Here is a 23,163-nt window from a genome sequence, read left to right as displayed (position 1 = left end):
ATTTATTGGTTTCTTTGTTCAGTGTGACTTTCAGGCTGTTTATTCCTCCTGACTTAAAATTCCTTCTTGCCAAAGTAAATCTTTTCGTGATTTTTTTTCACTGGTGATATGGGAGTGGAACACTTTCTGTCTTTATCTGAAAATGTTCTGATCCCTCCTCACCTTGCATAATAATTTAGGTAGGTTTTAAAATGCTAGGTTGACAGCAATTTTCAGACAGCGCTGTGTATATATCATTTCATTTTCTCCTGGCTTTATTTTTTGCCATTGGAATTCCTGATATTAGGCTAATTCTTCTTTTTTAAAAGTGGGTACTCTATTTTCTCTCTGATTGATTTTAAGATCTACTAATTGTCATTCTGCAGGCTTTTAGTACAATATGTTGAAATTTGGATTAATTTTCTTTTGTTTGGTACTCATTGTGTTTCATTTTTAGAATTTGTCTCTTTTAATTCTTGAAAATTATCAGTCATTAATTTTATTTGATGATTCTGAAACTTTTCTTAGGTTGATTTTCAACCTTTTCATTCTATTTTTTGTTTTCTCTCCATCTTTAAAAAATCTCTTTTCATATGTTCATCTCTCTGTTACATTCATTCAAATGACTAATCTTTCTGAAACCATATTTTCTATATTTAATCTGGCCCTTGAGTTTTTAACTTTATATTTTTCTTTTCTAGAAATTCTATTTTTTGTGTGTTCAGATCATCTTGTCCTTTGTTCAGAGCATTTTGATCTTTCATTATTGATTTTCCTTCTTTTGTCTTCTTTTGTTAAATCATCTGAAACATGTTTTTTGTTTTTTAAAGATTTTATTCCTTTATTTAAGAGAATGAAAGAGAGTACATGTGGGATGCAGGGGCAGAGGGAGAAGAAAAGCAGACTCCCCACTGAGCAGGGAGCCCGACGTGAGACTCGATCCCAGGACTCTGAGATCATGACCCGGACTGAAGACAGATACTTAACTAACTAAGCCACCCAGACACCCCTGAAACATGCTTATATATATATATTTTTTTCCAGATTGTTTTATTATATTACATTGCTGTCTTTCCCTTAAAATGAGCCTCATGTGGTTTGTAATTTTTGGCTGTGATTAGTCCCCATCCCATCCCCACCCTAAGCCTCAAATGTCATAGTCTTATGTGACCTGTGTTGTGGAAATATTTTTATTGTGTGGTTCTGCATTTTACTTTTCTGAGTGCCTAGGAATTTCTCCTTTTGTAGACAAGATTTATCTTATGTTTTTGGCTGTGGATTCTAGTACAATGTGAATAGTGTCAAATTGGAACCAGCACCCATCTCTGGCACAGAATCCATATTTATTTATTTTTATTTATTTATTTATTTTATTTATTTTTTAAAGATTTTATTTATTTATTTGACAGAGAGAGAGAGACAGCGAGAGCAGGAACACAAGCAGGGGGAGTGGGAGAGGGAGAAGCAGGCTTCCCACCGAGCAGGGAGCCCGATGCGGGGCTCGATCCCAGGACCCTGGGATCATGACCTGAGCTGAAGGCAGACGCTTAACAACTGAGCCACCCAGGAGCCCCCAGTATTTATTTTTAACAGAGGATTTTTTTTTCCCCTGCACCTAGAACCCCAGGCAGATGACAAGAATCTGCTATTGTCTGGTTTTGTGAATAGAGTTTTCTGTCTCCTTTCCCATAGGGGCTCCCCTTAGTGGGTATCATCTTTTTTTAAAAAAGGGTTTATTTATTTATTTGAGAGAGAGAGAGAGAGTGAGCATGAGCAGGGGGAGGGGCAGAGAGAGAGAGAGAATCCTGAAGCCAACTCCCCAGTGAGCATGGAGCCTGACGTGGGGCTTGATCCCAGGACCCTGAGATCATGACCTGAGCTGAAATCAGGAGTGAGCCGCTTATCTGACTGAGCCACTCCGGCGCCGCAATGGGGATCATCTTTATGTAAGGACTTCAGTTCCATTTCCCTGCCTCAAGTGGGCTGATGGACAAATACCCTCATTTGTGTGGACATTAGTACCCCTTCCTCTAGAGCCTAGTATCCTAGTCTAGGTCTGGTACATATGGGGCAACGATAGTCTTGACTTGAGCATTTCCCATTCTAGTGTTTTAGTTTTCTATATGTTTTTGGTATCTGAAGATTTCCTCAAATATGGATTTTTTGTTTATTGTTATGTTTTTATTTAGCATTTCCATGTGTTTGAAGTATGGGAGAGAAATCATGCCGAATCACGTTGCCAGGAGTTTGATAAGTATTGTCCTAGGACCAGATGACACAGCTTTATAGTCACTACCTACTTTTGGCTTCAGTAGGAAACTAGGTCTGCTACTCGGCAAACTGTTTCCTGTGGTTACCTATTCTAATACAGAAATCTTAGCCATTCTGTTCAGGTTCCTCAGTATGCATTTCACAAATCACTTTTGTTGGAAGATGTATCAGGAGGGGAGAGAATGAATGCCCTGACCCATTTTGTGTCATAAGAGGAAAAATGTACTACTGTTTTCTTTATTCATATAAATATTTTTCATTGCATTTCAAATTTTCCGTATTTGGGTTCTCTACATACTTCTGTGATTTATAAATGTATGTTTCATGATATGTGTCATGATAGTGCAATTATTAAAATAATATTATTTAATTAATATCCCTGATAATCTGCTTGATAACATTAATAGGGCTGGAAAAGACATGGCTTCTACTGCTATTTGATTGGACACACACTTTCAACATTTATGGAAGCAAATCAAACCTGTCTAAATGAGAAGGCTTACTTAACAACTGTTGAAGACAGGTATGTAACTATTTTAATTTTATTTGAATGTATGTCAAATAATAAAATGTTTTCAGAGAAGCCTAAATATCAACACACTCTAAATTTCTGTAAATTTCTCTAAATTCTATAAATCAACATGCTCTAAATTTCTGTACATCTTGAGATATGGCTTGCAAAAGTAGGAGCATTAAAAATCATATCCTTATTTGGATTCTTCATTGCAGCACTATAAAATATTTTGTTCCTTTTAGAACTATAAAGCAATATTCAGAACAGTTCATTAATATTCTAGTAAATATAGTTTGTGGATCTGACTTTTTTCTGATCTAGTATATATCAAATTTTTTCAAGAAGGGAAACTAAGTGTTGGCGGGGATGCGGAGAAAGGGGAACCCTCCTACACTGTTGGTGGGAATGCAAGCTGGTGCAGCCACTCTGGAAAACTGTATGGAGATTCCTCAAAAAGTTGAAAATAGAGCTACCATATGATCCAGCAATTGCACTACTGGGTATTTACCCCAAAGATACAAAAGTAGGGATCCGAAGGGGTACATGCACCCCGATGTTTATAGCAGCAATGTCCACAATAGCCAAACTGTGGAAAGAGCCAAGATGTCCATCGACAGATGAATGGATAAAGAAGATGTGGTATATATATACAATGGAATATTATGCAGCCATCAAAAGGAATGAGATCTTGCCATTTGCAATGACGTGGATGGAACTGGAGGGTATTATGTTGAGTGAAATAAGTCAAACAGAGAAAGACATGTATCATATGATCTCACTGATATGAGGAATTCTTAATTGCAGGAAACAAACTGAGGGTTGCTGGAGTGGGGGGTGGGGTGGGAGGGATGGGGTGACTGGGTGATAGACACTGGGGAGGGTATGTGCTCTGGTAAGCGCTGTGAATTGTGCAAGACTGTTGAATCTCAGATCTGTACCTCTGAAACAAATAATGCAATATATGTTAAGAAAAAAAAAGAAGAAGAAGGTAGCGGGAGGGGAAGAATGAAGCGGGGGAAATCGGAGGGGTAGACGAACCATGAGAGACGATGGACTCTGAAAAACAAACTGAGGGTTCTAGAGGGGAGGGAGGTGGGAGGATGGGTTAGCCTGGTGGTGGGTATTGAGGAGGGTACATTCTGCATGGAGCACTGGGTGTTATGCACAAACAATGAATCATGGAACACTTCATCTAAAACTAATGATGTAATGTATGGGGATTAACATAAGAATAAAAAAAAACTAAAAAAAAAAAAAAGAAGGGAAACTAAGTAAAATTTATTAGTTCAAAAATGCCGCTTTCTATCTTTACCAGTATCTCCACCAAAAAATGTGGTAGAGAGATTTACTGAATATTTTGTTATTCCTTTACATTCTTCTGGGTTTTTGTTGCTGTTGTTTGTTTTTGTTTCCTTTTTTTTTTTTTTTTTGCTTTGCTAGGTTTGTTAGACTGATAGGTCCAGAAAAATCAAAATCACATAGACATAGAGCATTTTATATAACTTTTTGACTTCTAGAGTCCCAACCATCTTTGAAGTTTTAGTTTTTATTTATTTTTCCCTTAATCTTTGCAAAGCACTGGATTAGGCATGGAATAAACTTAAAAGAAATTTTAAAATGTGCATTTGACTTGTAATAAAAAGGTAAAAAGGTATCTAGTTTTAATACAATAAGTTATATCTATTGGCCTTTCAAGGCATACCCAATAAAATGCAAAGAATGCTATTGATATGAAAAAATACCTTGATAAAACCAAAAAAAGGAAGATATAGAATTTGTATAGTCTTTGTAAAAGAGCTTGTAGTTCAACCATATCCTTTTTCATGTACAATTAAATGTCTAATATATTGTAGCACACATATAATGCTAATGTCTGAAAATCTGAACGTAGATAATTTTTATCTTATGACAAGATGAACTTTACATCTTTAAGTACTGTGGGAACATATTCTTAGCTGCCCTGTAATTGATCTTTTGGTTTATTGGAGCAGAGATTTCCCTACATTTTATATTTTAGGTTTGTTTTGCTTTGTGTTTTCTTGATACTTATATTCAGGAGCTCACTAACTCTGTGGTTAAATTTGTTTCTAGACATTTGAGAAAAAGTGAGTTTAGGACTTTTAAATTTTTTTGTTTGTTCAATAATTTAGGGAATGAAATTACTCAGATTAGGGTCATATAAATGTTCTGTTATGGTAACCTCTACATTTCCCTCTCTGCTCTCTCTGGAGTCATCTACCTCTCTTTGTTCCTGGAAACTTTGAGTCCCACTTTTTTTTTTTGCTCCAAAGAAAGATTTTTGCCTACATTGCTGCCTTATTGTGTAATGTTTGTCCGTGAAGACAAACTTTGGTTGCTTTACTAACCAAACTGTGTCATTACCAGATTATGCCAAATACATGGATGAGATCCAAAGGGAGAGAAAATGTGGGACTCTGCTCCCAGTTCTTTCTAGAGATTGAATCTCTGCCTCTCTATTTTTCTCAATAATTTTCTCTTCTGTTTCAGACCTGAGCTGAGAGAATAAAATTGAGGGGGAAATCTGCACAGATTTTTCTATCTCTATCATCCTTGATAATGTTATGACCTTACGATTTACTTAACAAGAACTGTGTAGAGCATTTGAAATATTTGGAAAGTGGACTAATTTTTTAAAAAATGTCTTTTGAAATGCTGTAGTTTTCTCCTTTGCCATTTCAGAATTCTTTTACATTTTGAGGAAGGGCAGCGGGGCTAGTGAGGAATAGAGAGAAATGGTTTGAGTATATTTGAATTTTATTCAGTAGGCTCTTTGATATTTACCCCTCGTTTCCTTAGTAGAAATTCGCATAATTTAAATGATCTATCCACATAACACAAGATGTTTGGATTACCAACTAAATCATAACTCAAACATACAACTGAGATACCTTTCATGTGGCTAATTGGAAAAATTCACATTTCTAAAATTTAGTTTTTTTTTCTTAAGATATGAACAAGCCTTTCTGACTAGTTTGGTTGGATTGAGGCCTGAAAGATATTTTTGGATAGGACTTTCGGATGTGCAAAACAAAGGGACCTTTCAGTGGACCATTGAGGAAAAAGTTCAGTTCACCCACTGGAATTCAGATATGCCAGGTATGTGCAGTGCTTGGGGCTGAGGTTTTCATTCACCCTACAAGTCCATTATCCTTCTATGTACCTTTCCAGATAGATTGTGTGCATTAATTATGTTCTCAGCATTTTATATTTCATTCTCTCTCTCTCTTTTTTAGTTTTCTAATTAGTTCACATTGGTCTGAGAAAACAGGGAAGATAAAACTACTCATTGTCTGCTACTACTCTGTTTGAAAAATATTTAGGAAATCCTAAATGGCCACAGATGTTCCAAGTGGTTAGCTTATTTCTGTATACTTAAAATTATATGAAAGGGATTTAAAACTTTCGAGTGCAATGATGAATGGAATTCTTAGTGGGCTTCTGTGGTGGGCCAAGGAGTCGTGTGCGGTTCCACATGGAACGCATTATTCCACTGTCTTGTATGTACCGCCTTGTTTAGGCTTTTATATATCCTGGATTTTATTTTATCCTTATAAGAAACCTGCCAGGTAAGTTGAAGTAGCTTCATTTTAAAGATGTGGAAGCTAGAACTCAGAAAATGTATGTGACTAGAAATACTCCAAGCGTGGATTTAGGCTAGTCCGTGTGATTCCCAAACTTGCCCAAACACCACCGTACCTCCCTATTAGTTTGAATTTGCCTTCCCTAGGAAGTAGTTCTGGAAATAGCCTCTGAAATATGGTTTACCTTCTTTATACACTGATATCACAGCATATGACATTATTCAGTGTGACACCATCCGGAAATTCTATACCCTTTATAGCAAATATTTTGTTGTGTCTTCGCTAAAAGCTAAAGCAAGACCTTTAGCTCAAGTGCATGAATTTACTACTTGGCCTCATAAGTCTTAATCTTCAGAAGTCCTTTTAATTTGTATTCTCAAATTATGGACAAATAAGGAAAATAGATAATAATTTGGATAGTGTGATTCTTGGTGAATTATTGAATGTTCTGAAAGGCAGTATGATCTCAGTTTATTTTAAAATTAACTGGGCAGGATATTAAGAACTGAGTATACACTTTTTTTTTTTTTAACATCAGTAGGAGGGGTAATTCTTACTCTCTAGGCCAAACTCCTTATTTTTACTGGTGGTGCTCATTCAGCAGTGGGACTCTGAGAGATTAATCTTGGAATGTCCTTAGGGAATAAAAATGGATGAAATCAAAGCCATAGAGGATCAGAGATCTTAGAGAAAATGTTTTGGAAAAGATGTACCTCCCCAGAACTTTGAGAGTTACCTCTAAACACTTAATGTCCATTAAGAGAATAATAATAAAAGATGATCTCATTCTAGCAGCAAAAACTCCTGCTGTTTTCAAAGTTCCATCTTAATGAATTACTATTAGGAAATAATCACAACTGTAAAACAGATTTATAAATTATTAAGCTGACTTTAGTCCTCATTTTATGTACCTTTTTATCCACTCAAGCTGGCCCTCATGACAGCTCTGTAAGGTAGGTAGTGATACTTGCATTTTAAGGTGAGAAAACAAGTCCAAGGTAGTTGCATATTTAATGAATAACTAAAATCTCTAGCTCAGTTGTATTTCATTTTGGAGTGTGTGAAGAACTTCTGTTCTGAGAGACCTACAGGGGCCCTGTGGGGGGAAAAATGGCTTTTAAAAAAATTAAACCACTATTTTTGCCACTATGGTAAACTTTATCATACTAAAATTATTATATTGTTAAATATCTAAATGGGGACACCCTGACAGATGTCAGAAATACAAAATGTTATCAAAACCCTGACATAGGGGATCAAAATTCTGATAGGGATGTAGGCCACACAAATAAAAGGTAAGTAACAGTTCAGAATAGCATAAATGAATTGCCAAATGCTGCCGGATTTCTCCTCTATATTTTCTCTTCACATGCAGACTTTTTTTTTTAAGAGAAAGATTTTATTTATTTATTTGTCGGAGAGAGAGAAAGAGGGCACAAGCAGGGGTAGTGGCAGGCAGAGGGAGAGGGAGAAGCAGACTCCCCACTGAGCAGGAACCCGATGTGGGACTCCATCCCAGGACCCTGGGATCATTACCGGAGCTGAAGGCAGACCTTTAGCCAACTGAGCCACCCAGGCGCCCCTCTTCACCTCAGACTTTACCATGTAGTTTCACAGTCTGGTTTGTTCTGTCTTCTGCGAACATGATCAGCCATCAGTAGCACCTGTTAAGTGAATTCTACTTTACGTATTTAATACAGGGCGGAAAACAGGATGCGTTGCCATGAGAACTGGAGTTGCAGGGGGCTTGTGGGATGTTTTGAGATGTGAAGAAAAAGCAAAATTTGTGTGCAAACACTGGGCAGAAGGAGTCACTCGCCCGCCGGAGCCCACGACAACTCCCGAACCCAAATGTCCAGAGGATTGGGGCACCAGCAGTAAAACAAGCTTGTGTTTCAAGGTGAGTATCAACTGCTAAGCTAATGAAGAATGTGGAATATGTTTCGGCCTAAAGAATCACGTGAGGAATTAAAACAGAACCCAAAACCACGGTGCTCAGGCTCAACCAGTAGAAATTCTAATTTTATTAATCTGGAAGGGGAGCCGGGTTTCAGTTTTTGAAAAAGCTCTCCTTGGATGCATGCTAATGACCAACTGCATTTAGACCCACAGACACTCACGGAAGCTTTCTTCACACACTTTGCCTTCATCACCCTCCCTCTGTCTCTCCTCTCTCCCAAGCTTCCTTGCCTTAGTCTGAGTTCCCACCTCTTTGCATCTTAATGAAACTTTCTGGTTCCCCTCCTGCTCTCCCACTGCATTTCATTTTGCCCTGTTCTTAGAGCCCAAGGGCTTAGGTAAGTGCATGATCATGCCACATAGGCATCCTAGAGGTAATGCTCCCCTGGTTGTTATGCCTGCTGGGAGAGTGAGGCTTGGCTAGGGAGGGGCACGTGGCTGTTCTGGGCCCTTTAAATGATAATTTGATATTCTGCTATCATTTTATCCATTCCAAGGTCACACCATCCATTTTCTCTTTAGGGAGTCAAGTTGACCAAAACAAATGAGACAAAAACCTCAATGAATTATGCATTGGGGTGTTTTTTTCACTCTTGTAAGGCATATCCTTTCTTGAGAAGGTTAGATTTAGTCAAATACAGAAATGTGCTTATCTACTGCTTGATGATACTCTTCTCTAGTGTCCCACTCTCAGGACCTCTTTCATTCAGTCCCTTTGGTGGCATATGGCCGTGGCATGCCTTGTAAGATAGGGAAGGTTGAGGGAAAACTTGAATTACTAACATGTATCAGAATGAGGGTATTTAGTCTTCTGTAACTCAAGAGGTGTGGCTAGTTGGGTTAGTCACTCCCACTACTAGCCATAGAGATAGCTAACCTGTTCAATTCTGATTAGCCAGTCTGGGCTAAACACATAATTTACCTAGAAGGGAATGTATAGGGCCAAGACAGGAGAGGCTTTTGTAAATGGGTTAATTGAGGATGAACACAAAGCAAATCAGGTGTTTATTGTGACATCAGGAAACTTTGGAATTAACTACACAAAGACCAGTTTCATCCTGTACACAGCCATTCCCCCGAGGGTGGTAGGCTGTGGAGATTTTTTGCAGGATTTTGAGAGAAGTGGCAGAATTCTCCAGAGCTGGGAAGTGAACAGGGTTCTGGTAGAGATGTTATCCACGTGGATATTTCAACAAATCGGAATATGTGCTTCACTAGAAATTTATATAGTTTTAGAGGTGCTTAGGTACGGTTTGTTTGGAAATACGTGGACCATCCTTGTACATATTAAGATAGGGAAGTTATTAATAAAATTTAGGTGATAGTAAATTTATTTAAGAAAATAAAATCTTACATCACAGTCAAGCAGGTTGAGGCTCACGGGAATCTTGGGAGTTACTGATGTGGAAACTTGCTCAAGGTACTTTTGTCTAGATGGCTTAAGTTAAGGTCAAGGTGAAGATTGCCTTGGGTTGCTTGGTGACAGCTGGGCAGCCATAGTCCATTGGGAGCAAATCCCATTTCCCACAAGCTTGTGATGGTGGGGACCATGACTCATGAGAAACAATCAATGAAAATTACAAAAGTTGGTGGATACAATGGACTCCTATACTATTTGCATACAGATAGGTATTTCCCAGTCTGGGATTTCATTTCACTGCAGACCTCTGGATAATATGAGATATTCCCTAATTTATATAATCTATTAAATTTAGTTCAGCTTATAACTTTTTTAAATGCTTTGCCAAATAAGTGTCTTTTGTGGCATGTGCTCCAATAGTTGTTAAAATATGCAACTCTAAGGAAAAAAGACAAGACCTAAAGGACGCCAACAACAAAGTATTGAAAGACTGCCAGGTTTTTCATTGTTTAAGCTAAATAGGATAACAAACTGTGGCATAATTTTTGTTTGCTTGGAAGTTTTTTCCTTATTTGTGTTTACTTTCTCTGTATCAAAAGTTTTTTGGGGCCTCTGGCTAGCTCAGTCAGTTAAGTGTCTGGCTCCTGATCTCAGATTAGGTGGAACCTGCTTGAGATTCTCTCTCTTCCTCTCCCTCTGCCCCTCCCCTCCCCCTGCTTGCACATGCTCTCTCTTTCTAAAAATAAATAAATTAATTTAATAAATAAAGTTCTTCTTTCTTTCCCATCTCAGTGCTACTTTTCACTTTAACCAAAAACTAACCCATATGCCTGAAACTTCTAAGATTTTAATCTAATTTCTCCTTTGCTATAAAATGCTTTTATTTTCTAAGGTTTTCTCAACAAAATATAATCCCATACCTTTTGTTACCCAAATACTTACTCCTAAATTGATTTTCAACCAAATTGCTTTGCACCATAGCAGTGTCTTACTTTCTATTGAACGAAATCTCATCAAAAGTAAATAATTATTTCTCTTGATTTGATAAGCAATCGAGTATAAAATAACTTCTGAAACTATATCATCTTTAGCTGTTTGCAAAAGGAAAACATGAGAAGAAAACCTGGTTTGAATCTCGAGATTTTTGTAAAGCTCTGGGCGGTGACCTAGCTAGTATCAATAATAAAGAAGAACAGCAAGCAATATGGCGATTAATAGCGTAAGTGTCTTTTCTGTATAATACTCCTTTCTTTTACCTATTTGGTGCTAATGATGTTGAGAAAATTCTTGTATTTCTGAAATTGTTGGCTCAAAATGCTACTTTAAGTGCCTATATTATATTCCAAAACCATAGGAACTTTTTGTCTGATTTCACTTCCAAATGCTTTCATTTTATAGGTATAAATCCTGTGATGAATTGCTCTATAAAAGTACAAGACACTCAATACATGTTATTAAATGAATAGATGAATTACTATCTTTCGGTGCTTTATAATTATATATTCTCAAACGGGGTCTTGTTTTCAGTATATTTATGGGCTATACCAAAATGCAATTGCATAATGCTTATATTTAGTCATTGAATCTCATTACCTGGTTTGAAAGATAACTTTCAAATTTGATTAGCTCTTATAGGTAACCAGACTTATTTCATCCAATAGTATAAGCTCTCTTTATGTCTTGTAAATTGCAGGGCTAGCGGAAGCTATCATGAACTGTTTTGGTTGGGATTGACATATGGAAGTCCTTCAGAGGGCTTTACTTGGAGTGATGGTTCTCCTGTGAGTAATTTGATTTAATACATCATTTTCTTGCTTTATCCTCTATTTATTTTGATGTTATCCTTGGGCTTAATCCAAATTTTTGGTAAAACAGGTTATGATAGCTAGAAACATTTTTCTAGGCAAAAGTCAGTGTTATTTTGGATCATTAATCTGCTCCTGCCCTGATAGAGTTCTCCTGTTCACCCAAGGTATAAGCACGGTGGAATGGTGGACTGGATGAAAAAAAATTAGAAAACTCATTTCACTAGTTTAAATAAAATAATGTTTTCATTCTATCATGCAAAATTGGTGTGTAAGTAGTTAAACTTCTTAAAAATTGAGTTCTAAACAAGTGTTGGCGAGGATGTGGAGAAAATGGAACCCTTGTGCACTGTTGGTGGGAATGTAAACTGATGCAGCCACTGTGGAAAACAGTATGGAAGTTCCTCAAAAAGTTAAAAATAGAAGTACCCTATGCCCCAGCAATTGCACTACTGGGTATTTACCCCCCAAATACAAAAACACTAATTCAAATGGATACATGCACCCCTAATGTTTATTGCAGCATTATTTACAATAGCTAAACCATGGAAGCAGCCCAAGTGTCCATTGATAGATGAATGAGTAAAGAAGATGTGGTGTGTGTATATATCTATATACAATGGAATACTATTCAGCCCTAAAAAAGAATGAAATCTTGCATTTATAACAACATGGATGGAGCTAGAGAGGTAATGCTAGGTGAAATAAGTCAGTCAGAGAAAGACAAATACCGTATGATTGCACTCATATGTGAAATTTAAGAAACAAAACAAACAAGAGAAGGAAAAAAAGAGAGAGAAACAAAAACCAAGAAACAGACTCTTAACTATGGAGAACAAACTAGTGGTCACCAGAGGGAAGGTGGGTGAGGGGATGGGTGAAATAGGGGAAGGGGATGAAGAGCACACTTACTGCAATGAGCCCTGAGTAATGTGTAGAACTGTTGAATCACTATATTGTACATGTGAAACTAATATAACACTGTATGTTAACTATACTGGAATTAAAATTTAAAACTTAATATAAAAATTGAGTGTTTTGTAGCTTCTTATAGATCAGGAGATCTGGAAACAACTTTTGAGAATCCACTGGTAACCACTGGGCCTTGTCAGCCTTCCCCATTCTCAGGAATGGAGAAGTGAGAGGCTCAGGGACATGCTGGCAACATTTAGTGGTCTAGTCATCCCAGGAAGTGATTTGATGTAATTTCAGTTCTACCTCCTCTTATAAACGATCAGCAGCTTTTCAAGGCACTTGAGTAAACTGATTTATTTGATAGCTCCATTGACACTTGGATTTCATATTGCTATTTCTGTAAAATGCTTTGTCTAAAACTCTGTTGGCTCTAATTTCCATACTGAAAACTGCAAAGGGGACCTGAACCCGTTGATTTCCTCTGTTAATTTAGGTGAAGTATGGTAGCTTTGTTAGCAGTATTTTGTAAGTCTTTTTTCTTTTATAAGAAGAACTAATTATACTTCTCTATCCTACCTAATGAACAGAAAGTTTCCAACATCACACTGAAACACGAATTAATTAATTAATTAATTAATTCTTAATTCCTTAAGAATTAGGGATATTAGAGATTGAGGAATTCCCAATACTGAGAAGTGGGGCTTTTTTTTTTTTTTTTTGCCAAGTTTTTCCTATATATGAATACCACTTTTGTGGCCCTGGATCTATTCTATGAATAAGACCAAAGAAGATTTTATAATCATTAATAGCATATTCTCTTCAACTTTGAAAGTTTCCATGTAATTAATGAAAGCTATTTCTTTCCCACCCATTTTCATAAACCTTGCTTTCAAATCCAAGTTATTGCAAAGAAAAGTAAATATATTTTTAAAAAATGTTAATATACCTTTCCTTTCTTATTGGATAAACGATAGGAAATGGCCTGATATAAATGATTAACAGTTGCAATGTAATGTTTCGGGCATAGGTTTCATATGAAAATTGGGCTTATGGAGAACCCAACAATTATCAAAATGTCGAATACTGTGGTGAATTGAAAGGTGACTCTGGTATGTCCTGGAATGATATTAACTGTGAACATCTCAACAACTGGATTTGCCAAATACAAAAAGGTATGGTAACCTGTCCTTTATTTTATCTTACATTGGAGAACGAACCTCCTGATATCCCAATATTTTCCCTTTATGAGCAGAACCAAACAAACAAAATCACAAAATAAGGGAACTGGCAGGGGACATCATTCACAGGATAAGAATGAAGTCACTGAGCACAGATAAATGTTCCAAAGGAACAGAAGATCAAAAGGCCACCCGGGAATCCTGGACAAGAGTCACGTCCTCTGAAATAGTTCCCACAAGCTGTGATTCTGGCTCAGATTCTATAGGGGTGGGAGTGGGTGGGTAGTCTCCTCTGTGAGCGGAGTAATGCAAATGCCATTTCCTTTTTGAAATATTTACCCTCTGACTTATGTTAGCCATCCAAAAGGTGAAAGTTTCCCAAATATTCTAAAGACGGATTTCTTAAATATTTTCAGCACAAAGAACAAGCACCATTTTGAGGCACCTGGCGCTGTTATACCTACCGTGTTATTGGGGTGGTCAAAAAAATATCACCGCATGCTGTCAGTCATGATCTGGGGCTCAGAAAGTTCCACAAATCCAAGTCAGGCATTGAGGCCAGAGAATCCCGGTTCTTATATTAAGATAAAGGAATAAACAGATCTTCCCTTGAACCACAATAGACATAATCTTCCTCCTTCGTAAACAGTCAAGTGGAACCACATTGCCCTCTGCTGTTGGGGACCTTGGCTACCGTCCCAGCTCCACTACTAGAGACACTTGCTCTCTCACCGTCTGTCTGAGTATTTTCCGCACTTCCGCATAGATTAGTGTTTCACAGTTTTCAGAATGGAGGACTAAATAGTGGCCAGTTTTTCTTTAGAGGTCTCCTAGCTACCAATGACTAGTTTTTTATGTGTTGTTGGTAGCTCTATTCTTACAGATGTTAACTACATGAAGCCAAGCTGGGGAACCTGAGTCCTTTTATCAGGTTCCAGCAAAGTCCAGATAGATCATTAACTACTTGGAAAGAAAAATATTTCATTCACCTTTTAGCAAAACATACATTTAATAAAAATAAGATTCTTTGAAGAAAACATTTTATAAATAAATAATTCATCTTCAATGGTTTCTGATAATGAAATTTTAAGTAATTTCACAGCTAATTTTAAGATGCATAACTGTCAACCCAACATCTATTGAGCACCTTCTGCATACCAACAGCACATGTATTTTACCCTACCTCTCTACACATACTACTAACTCCTTTTAGCAGTTGACAGAATTGAAGATAGGCAATTCCCACTCTGAGATCTGAATCTAGGCTTTCTGAATCCAAAACTTGGTTCCTTTCTTTCCTTTCCATGACACCATTTGTTGGACCTGAAAAGTGTCTTCCAATTTCTGGTGGCTATGACTTACCTAATTCTGCTGTCCTTCCTTCTCCAACTCCACGACATTATGGGAGCACTGGGGAGTGGGAGAGAGGGAGAGAAGGAGAAAGAGAGAACAGTTATGTTTTTAGCTATTTTGACCCAGGAAAATAGTAAAATTAGAAGGATATGTGATTGCAGAAGTTCAAGCACACTTTATAATCTGATTTCCTTTTGTTTTCCAGGACAAACACCAAAACCTGAGCCAACACCAGCTCCTCAAGACAGTAGGTGTTTTCTTACTTTGTGATTTCCATATTGATAGCCTTTTTTATCTTTCTTTTCTCTATGAAACATACTTAATCTAGGAAGAACAGAGTTCTCAATATCTTTGAGAATCTTGTGGATCTTTTCCTCTAGACAGATGCTCACATGCACAAACACAAGGCATTTTAATACAATGTCTCAAGGGCTCTTGAATCATATCCAAGGGCCCAGATCTCCTCTTTAGTACTGTATTGGTTTCCAGTGGTTGCTGTCACAAATTACCACAAACTCAGTGCCTTAAAGCAATGTACACTTATTCAGAAATATGAACTCAGTTTCACTGGGCCAAAATTGGCAGGACTGTGCTTCCTTCAGAGGCTCTAAGGGAGAATCTGATTCCTTGACTTTATTAACTTCTAGAACTGCATTCCTTGCATTTGTTAGTTCGTGGCCCCATTCTCCATCTTGAAAAACCAGCAGTGTAGCCTCTTGCTTCATCTATCACATTGCATTCTTCTTCTGTAGTCAGATCTCCCTCTTTAAGGATACTTGCGGTTACATTAGGGCCCACCAAATAATCCAGGATCATCTCTCCATCTCAAGACCCTTAAATTAATCACATGTACAAAGTGCCTCTTTCTATATAAGGTAACATTTATGGATTCCAGAGATTAGGACATGGATATCTTTGGGGGCTCTGATTCAGCCTGCAATAGCACAGAACTGTAGAATACCATGGTTTGGAAAAAGGCTTAGGAGCCCACCTGGTGTGTGAATTCCTTGGTTCTCCAGTTATACACTGAAGCACCCAAGTCCATCTGTTACAAGCTCTTTGTTATATTGAGATGAAAGCTGATTTCTCCCAGCTTCCACTTCTTGAACTCAGAACATCAAGGGTGCAGGTATGTAATTCCTGACAGCTCTGCGATCCTATTGATAAAAGTAACATTGAGACTTCTTTTACCCAATGACCATACTTGGAACTTAATTGAAGAGAAAAAGTTCCAGAGTTGGTGCAAAGTGGATATCTGGCCTTAGGTAATTCAGTCTGTGTTTGGCATAAACATCCTGCTTACTCTGGGCTCTCAGAGTTGCAGATACCACTGATAAAGCTACTCTGTCCTTTTCACTCTTGTGTACCACACACAGACCAGATTCTTGAATTTGTCTAAGTAAAATTCATCACCTGTTTTTCATTAATTTTTCAGATCCACCAGTCACTGAAGATGGGTGGGTGATTTACAAAGACTACCAGTATTATTTTAGCAAAGAGAAGGAAACCATGGACAATGCCCGAGAATTTTGCAAGAGGAACTTTGGTGATCTTGTTTCTATTCAAAGTGAAAGTAAAAAGAAGTTTCTATGGAAATATGTAAGAATTTGATTCATTGAAGCATGAAACAGTGACGTGATAAAAAAAGATAATGTCTACTATTGGTACCCCATGGTGCAGTTTCAAATTATGGGCTGAATTTGAATATTCTAAGGTCATGAGAAAAATGTCAATGCCAGAGGAGAGGCGGGTGGTAGCCATAACAGAAATGAGTGACCTGATTGCTTAAATATTCAGTGCAGAATCATAGAATCCAGAAAGTTTTTAGTCGAGTCTTTTTGTGAGGACCCAGACATGATGGCTTTGAGTTCACTAATTTGATTTTCAAAGATCATAATTCTTAACTAGTTGTTATATATCAATCCTGGATTTTTGTGTATATAGTGTAGGTTGGTTAAAAAATCTATCTTAGTTGGACCAAATTGTTGGTTAAAAGTACAGCTTGACTATTCACATAAACATCTTCTTGGTTGTACCAAAATTGTCACATTACAGTAAGAGCATAGTTTATTCTTTCCAAAGGTACTTGGCTTAGTATTTCTTTTTCAAAATCTTCATTGCATCCTTTTGCTTACCAGAAGAGAGGTAAGAGGGAGAGCAGAAGAAATAAGGTGAACATAATGGAAGCACAAAAATTCATTTGCTTACAAAGGTAGTAAAGTGTAGTCTGACTTATCTTCATATTTGTGGATATATTTTGGTTTGAAATTTTTAGGATATTTCCTAATATTGCACAAATATACATGTGTATGAAGTCTTTCCTTAGAAGCAAAATACCAAATGGTTACTTTGTTTTAAAGAATATCTTCAACAACCTAATTACTATAGGCATTTGGTATTATAGAGAATGATTTAAGGTATTTGTTTTATAAATTCAGGTTCTTATATGGTTTGCATATTTTTTTCTTTTTTTAAATTTTTTATTATTATTATTTTTAAAGATTTTATTTATTTATTCATAAGAGACAGAGAGAGAGAGGCAGAGGGAGAAGTAGGCTCCCCACTGAGCAGGGAGCCCGATGCGGTACTAGATCCCAGGACCCTGGGATCATGACCCGAGCCGAAGGCAGATGCTTAACCATCTGAGCCGCCCAGGCACCCTTTTTTTTTTTTTAAAGCGTATTTATTTAAGTAATTTTTACATCCAACGTGGGGCTTGAATTCACAACCCCAAAATCAAGAGTCGCATGCTCCTCTGACTCAGCCAGCCAAGCACCCCAATATTTTTCTTATTATTTCTATGAAAAACATCACTTTGAATGTACAACAAAATTTCTGCATGAATCCCTCCTTAGAAAAAGTCCTAAATGGGCTGCCTCATTAATAATTAGGTTTTGTTTAAGAATTTTCTTATTATAGGAGCACCTGGGTGGCTCAGTTGGTTGAGCGTCAACTCTTGGTTTTCGGCACAGGTCATAATCTTGGGGTCCTGAGATCGAGCCCCACATTGGGCTCTGCACTCAGCATGGAGTCTGCTTGAGATTCTCTCTCTCCCTCTCCCTCTGCCCCTCTCCCTGCTCATGCTCTGTATTTCAAATATATATATATAAATCTTTTTTAAAAAAAAGAATTTTCTTACTATGTAAGTATGGATTGACCTATATGTAAACTTCCATCTTTTAGGTAAACAGGAATGATGCACAGCCAGCATATTTTATTGGCTTACTGATCAGCTTGGATAAAAAGTTTATGTAAGTACATCAAAATGAAACAACTTTGCTTCAGAGAGTGATCTGATAAACATCTAAGAGTTATTTTGAGACTTTTGTTTCGCTGAATACATTTTTAAAAATCCTACTGAGTTCTCAATCTAAGAAGCATCTTCAAAAAACAAAAAGAATTTTTAAAAATCCTCTTAAATGTTTTCAACCTCATAATTCTCAAACAAACAACTCAAAGTCTGATTTAATCTTGCAAAACTCGACCTATCTTTGTTTTCGGGTATTATCACATATTAGCCAGTGATCTACTAAGAAGATATACATATATGAATACTGAACTTATTTTGAATATTATGATTCCCATTTGGACCATCCTTGGTGCACAGAATTAAAGGGTCCTTTTATGTTGCCCCACTTACTGTTTTCACAGCGCTACTTTGAAATACCCTTTCAACTGCCTGAAATGCTTTCCCTTCAAAGGAATGACTGTACCGTTTTCCATTAGATACAGGGGCCAGGAAAAGCTGTGGGAGGGAGGAAATTAGTACATTTTTGGGGTTTCTTTCCTCGTTCATTAATACACATGTTATCCTAAGTTTGAAGAGCAGATATGTCTTCCTGGCTCATGCACAGATGTTTTAGCCGTATATGTTCTGCTTGACCATTAATTGCCATTTTTGAGCAAGAGAGACCCAAAACTCACACTCATTATTTTTAAAGATCAGAAATGCTTGATGCTTCTTTGGACAAGCACCCATTTTAATCATCTCTAAAATAAGAGGGTCAGTCACATTTGATGATTTCTTGCTGTCTTTCCAGCTAACAGTCTCTGAATTTCCATAACTTATGAAAATAAGCATTGGCCCACATACCTTAGGACAAACCTGGAATAAACATGGAAATCAGAGTATGGGCTTAATGAGAAACTCTGAATTCTTGGTCTCTCTCTATGGGTGGTTTTGTTTTGTGGGAATCATGCCTACTAAGTACTCTCAGAGGCTGTTTGCTTCTGGCCCACTTCCAGAGAAACTGGGATCTCCTTGACCTCTCTCCCTTCAAGACTAAAGGTAGCTTCTTCCAGAGAGGGAGAAGAAGACAGACAAGCCAGGGCACTGGGTTGCCACAGAGGAGCACAATACCATGGGCAGCACCAACCACTTGGGAGTTTCCCTGCTGGTCTCTCTAGAATCCTCTCTTCTGTTTGCTTAAAATCCTGTGCCCCATTCATCTTCATTGACTCATCTGTTCCACACACCAGGCTGTAGTCAGTTATCCTAATGTTTGGATTAGTATTGCTAAATGCCTGAATTTTCTTTTCCAGTTGGATGGATGGGAGCAAAGTGGATTACGTGGCTTGGGCCACAGGTGAACCTAATTTTGCAAATGACGATGAAAACTGCGTGACCATGTATTCAAATTCAGGTAGACAATGTAAAAATGTTGAGTTTGCCTTGTGGCATGATGTGTCATTTGCTACATCCCTAGGCTAAAGGTAGCAAGTCATGCACTCAAATCGGGTAAGAGAAGCAGAGAAAATAAAGAAGTTTAATTTCAGCAGCATCACTGTTCAGTTTGTGAGAGTGGATGCTTAATATTTCCTCTAATGCATGACACAACCTTCTCACTTCTCATTTTATGAAACATTTCTTCATGTTTTGATTTGAGCAAAATATCCAGAATGTTTATCTATCTCCTTTATCCCTCCACACATCTTTGTCTGTAAAATGAGAATAATCACAGAACTTGCCTGTTGTTGAGATTAAACATGCAGTATACCTAAAACCCTAAGCAAATGCTTGGTACATCTAAGGTGAGGTATTATTAGATTATTGTTATTAGCTCTTAGTGGCTATTTAGACAATACATCTGCAACATCAGGTTTATTCTGGGCTCATAAGGAGGCCCTCTATAAAGTTGAACTATTATCGGCGTAAGTGAAAGAACAAAAGGGTCGGGCATAGATCTTTCTAGTCACTTGTGTAAAAATGTCTAAGCTATTTCTGAGAATCCTATAAAACATAAGTGGATTTAAAAAAAAAAAAAAGAATGTTCTTCAATGCAAATATGTAAATCTAACTTGGCTCTTTTGTCCTTTGCCAGGGTTTTGGAATGACATTAATTGTGGTTATCCAAATGCCTTCATCTGCCAGAGACATAACAACAGCATCAACACCACCATTACCCCAACGGCACCTTCAGTCCCAGGAGGCTGTAAGGAAGGCTGGAATTTTTACAATAACAAGGTACTAAGAAAATTAGTTGTAGTCTTGGTATTGATCAATGCGGAGAGTGACAATGCACATCGTTCAGTTCAGAGGTAACTTTTGCTTACCTAATGCCTTCAGAAAATGTTAGGTGAGAATAGAGAGAAGTTCCTATGTCAAATTCTTTATGGAAATGGAGAGAATACGTGGAGCTATTCTCCAAGTGGGTGTGTCCTTTGTTCTGAGGAAGAAAAAAAACTTGGCCAAGGAAGTTCATGGGTGATAAAACTCACTTAACCTTTTGGATCTCTATTTGGCTGGAGAAAATGTATATGCAGCTATAATCATCGTGAAAATTTTACATTTCTTTAGAGCAAGCACTATTATCTGTACTTAGTCCCTTTTTTTTCTCTTTCATCCGAGTGTTTCAAAATCTTTGGATTTGTTGAAGACGAAAGAAAAAGTTGGCAAGAGGCACGAAAAGCTTGCATAGGATTTGGGGGAAATCTGGTATCAATCCGCAACGAAAAGGAGCAAGGTATGCAGACATTGTATGATCAGTGATGCACTTAAATATGTAATTTTTTTTCCCCTGCTGATAGTAAATGACATTTTGGTTTTCCAGAGTAAACACTAGGCAGGGGAGAAAACCTAAACACATGTGGAGAACTGTTTTATTCAGTGTAGGCACCACGCTGGGTATTAAACAAAGAAAGTCCCTTTTCATTGTTAGGACAACTCTGTGAAGCCGGTTATCATCACCCCACTTGTGAATGAGGAAGTGGTGTTCAGGGAACCCGCTGCTAAGTGGGAGGGTTGGGAATTAAACTGGCTGTTCAACTGACATTCCATTCTGTTTCCACCAAACCAGTTTATTCCCCAAAGAGCCAAAGAAGTAGAGTAGTTCTAGGAGTGAAATGGAAAATTGCTAATTTTCCATTTATTGCACTTTTAATCACTTGATCACATACCCTAAAAGGCAAAAGAACTAATTTTTAAATAGGAACTTTGAACAAATTGAGACTTTTTTCCCCATAAAACATAAGGGTAATTCAGAGCTTTGAAGAAAACATTGAAGGAGAAAACTCACCGTATCCATATAGCAGACTGTAAAATTTATTATGTTGTCAAGAGAAAGATAGTTGACCAATTTTGTATGGTCTCTACATGGCCACCTTACCTGAAATAGATACTAAGCTAAATTAGTGGCTTGTCACTTGAAGAAGGATGCTAACCACCTGCAGAGCAGCCGGATGAAGTAACTAAATTCATGGAGGGTTTGGAAGCCACAGCAGGCTGTAAGTGAGGCATGTTTGAAAGACCTTCAGCTTTCAGAGCCTGGAAAAGTGTGGGCTTTGAAAAGAGAAGACCTGTATAGTTCCGGAATAAATACTTAGCACCAATGAACTGCTGTTACAAAGAAATAGATTTAGGCTCAAAATCTGGAGGTCATTCTCACAATTAGAACTGATTTTTTTTTTATGTTATGTTAATCACCATACATTACATCATGAGTTTTTGATGTAGTGTTCCATGATTCATTGTTTGCATATAACACTCAGTGCTCCATGCAGAACGTGCCTTCTTTAATACCCATCACCAGGCGAACCCATCCCCCACCACCCTCCCCTCTAGAACCCTCAGTTTGTTTTTCAGAATCCATCGTCTCTCATGGTTCATCTCCCCCTCCGATTTCTCCCCCTTCATTCTTCCTCTCCTGCTATCTTCTTCTTCTTCTTTTTCTTTTTTAAACATATAATGTATTATTTGTTTCAGAGGTACAGATCTGTGATTCAACAGTTTTGCACAATTCACAGTGCTCACCATAGCACATACCCTCCCCAATGTCTATCACCCAGCCACCCCATTCCCCCCACCCCCCACCATTCCACCAACCCTCAGTTTGTTTCCTGAGATTAAGAATTCCTCATATCAGGGCGCCTGGGTGGCTCAGTTGGTTAAGCGACTGCCTTCGGCTCAGGTCATGATCCTGGAGTCCCTGGATCGAGTCCCGCATCGGGCTCCCTGCTCGGCAGGGAGTCTGCTTTGCCCTCTGACCCTATCCCCTCTCATGTGTTCTCTCTCATTCTCTCTCTCTCAAATAAATAAATAAAATCTTTAAAAAAAAAAAAAGAATTCCTCATATCAGTGAGGTCATATGATACATGTCTTTCTCTGTTTGACTTATTTCGCTCAGCATAACACCCTCCAGTTCCATCCACGTTGTTGCAAATGGCAAGATTTCATTCCTTTTGCTGGCTGCATAATATTCCATTGTGTATATATACCACATCTTCTTTATCCATTCATCTGTTGATGGACATCTTGGCTCTTTCCACAGTTTGGCTATTGTGGACATTGCTGCTATAAACATCGGGATGCATGTACCCCTTTGGATCCCTACATTTGTATCTTTGGGGTAAATACCCAGTAGTGCAATTGCTGGGTCATAGGGTAGCTCTATTTTCAACTTTTTGAGGAACCTCCATACTGTTTTCCAGAGCGGCTGCACCAGCTTGCATTCCCACCAACAGTGTAGGAGGGTTCCCCTTTCCCTGCATCCCCGCCAACATCTGTCATTTCTCGATTTGTTAATTTTAGCCATTCTGCCTGGTGTGAGGTGGTATCTCATTGAGGTTTTGATTTGGATTTCCCTGATGCCGAGCGATGTTGAGCACTTTTTCATGTGTCTTTTGGCCATTTGGATGTCTTCTTTGGAAAAATGTCTGTTCATGTAATAAAGATCAGAGCAGAAATCAATGAAATAGAAACCAAAAGAACAGTAGAACAGATCCACGAAAC

The 23,163-nt window shown here is 37.7% G+C and overlaps 1 protein-coding gene across 3 annotated transcripts in view; it reads left to right on the top strand.

Annotated features, from left to right (window-relative positions):
- MRC1 (mannose receptor C-type 1) overlaps nt 1-23,163 on the top strand; it is a 109,329-nt gene that overhangs the window by 58,345 nt on the left and 27,821 nt on the right. For all 3 annotated transcript variants that reach the window (XM_035021531.1, XM_035021532.1, XM_035021533.1), the window contains 12 exons: nt 2,658-2,773; nt 5,733-5,881; nt 8,067-8,266; nt 10,777-10,904; nt 11,379-11,466; nt 13,433-13,577; nt 15,142-15,183; nt 16,372-16,535; nt 18,120-18,187; nt 19,479-19,579; nt 20,258-20,400; nt 20,785-20,899. In XM_035021531.1, the coding sequence (XP_034877422.1) occupies nt 2,658-2,773; nt 5,733-5,881; nt 8,067-8,266; nt 10,777-10,904; nt 11,379-11,466; nt 13,433-13,577; nt 15,142-15,183; nt 16,372-16,535; nt 18,120-18,187; nt 19,479-19,579; nt 20,258-20,400; nt 20,785-20,899 (1,459 nt within the window). The remainder of the gene's footprint in view (nt 1-2,657; nt 2,774-5,732; nt 5,882-8,066; nt 8,267-10,776; nt 10,905-11,378; nt 11,467-13,432; nt 13,578-15,141; nt 15,184-16,371; nt 16,536-18,119; nt 18,188-19,478; nt 19,580-20,257; nt 20,401-20,784; nt 20,900-23,163) is intronic.

Source organism: Mirounga leonina, unplaced genomic scaffold (genome assembly GCF_011800145.1).
Source record: "Mirounga leonina isolate KUSES-001 unplaced genomic scaffold, KU_Mleo_1.0 Mir_175, whole genome shotgun sequence".
In the NCBI taxonomy this organism is placed as follows: domain Eukaryota; kingdom Metazoa; phylum Chordata; class Mammalia; order Carnivora; family Phocidae; genus Mirounga; species Mirounga leonina.
This window is presented reverse-complemented; position numbering and strand designations above follow the sequence as displayed.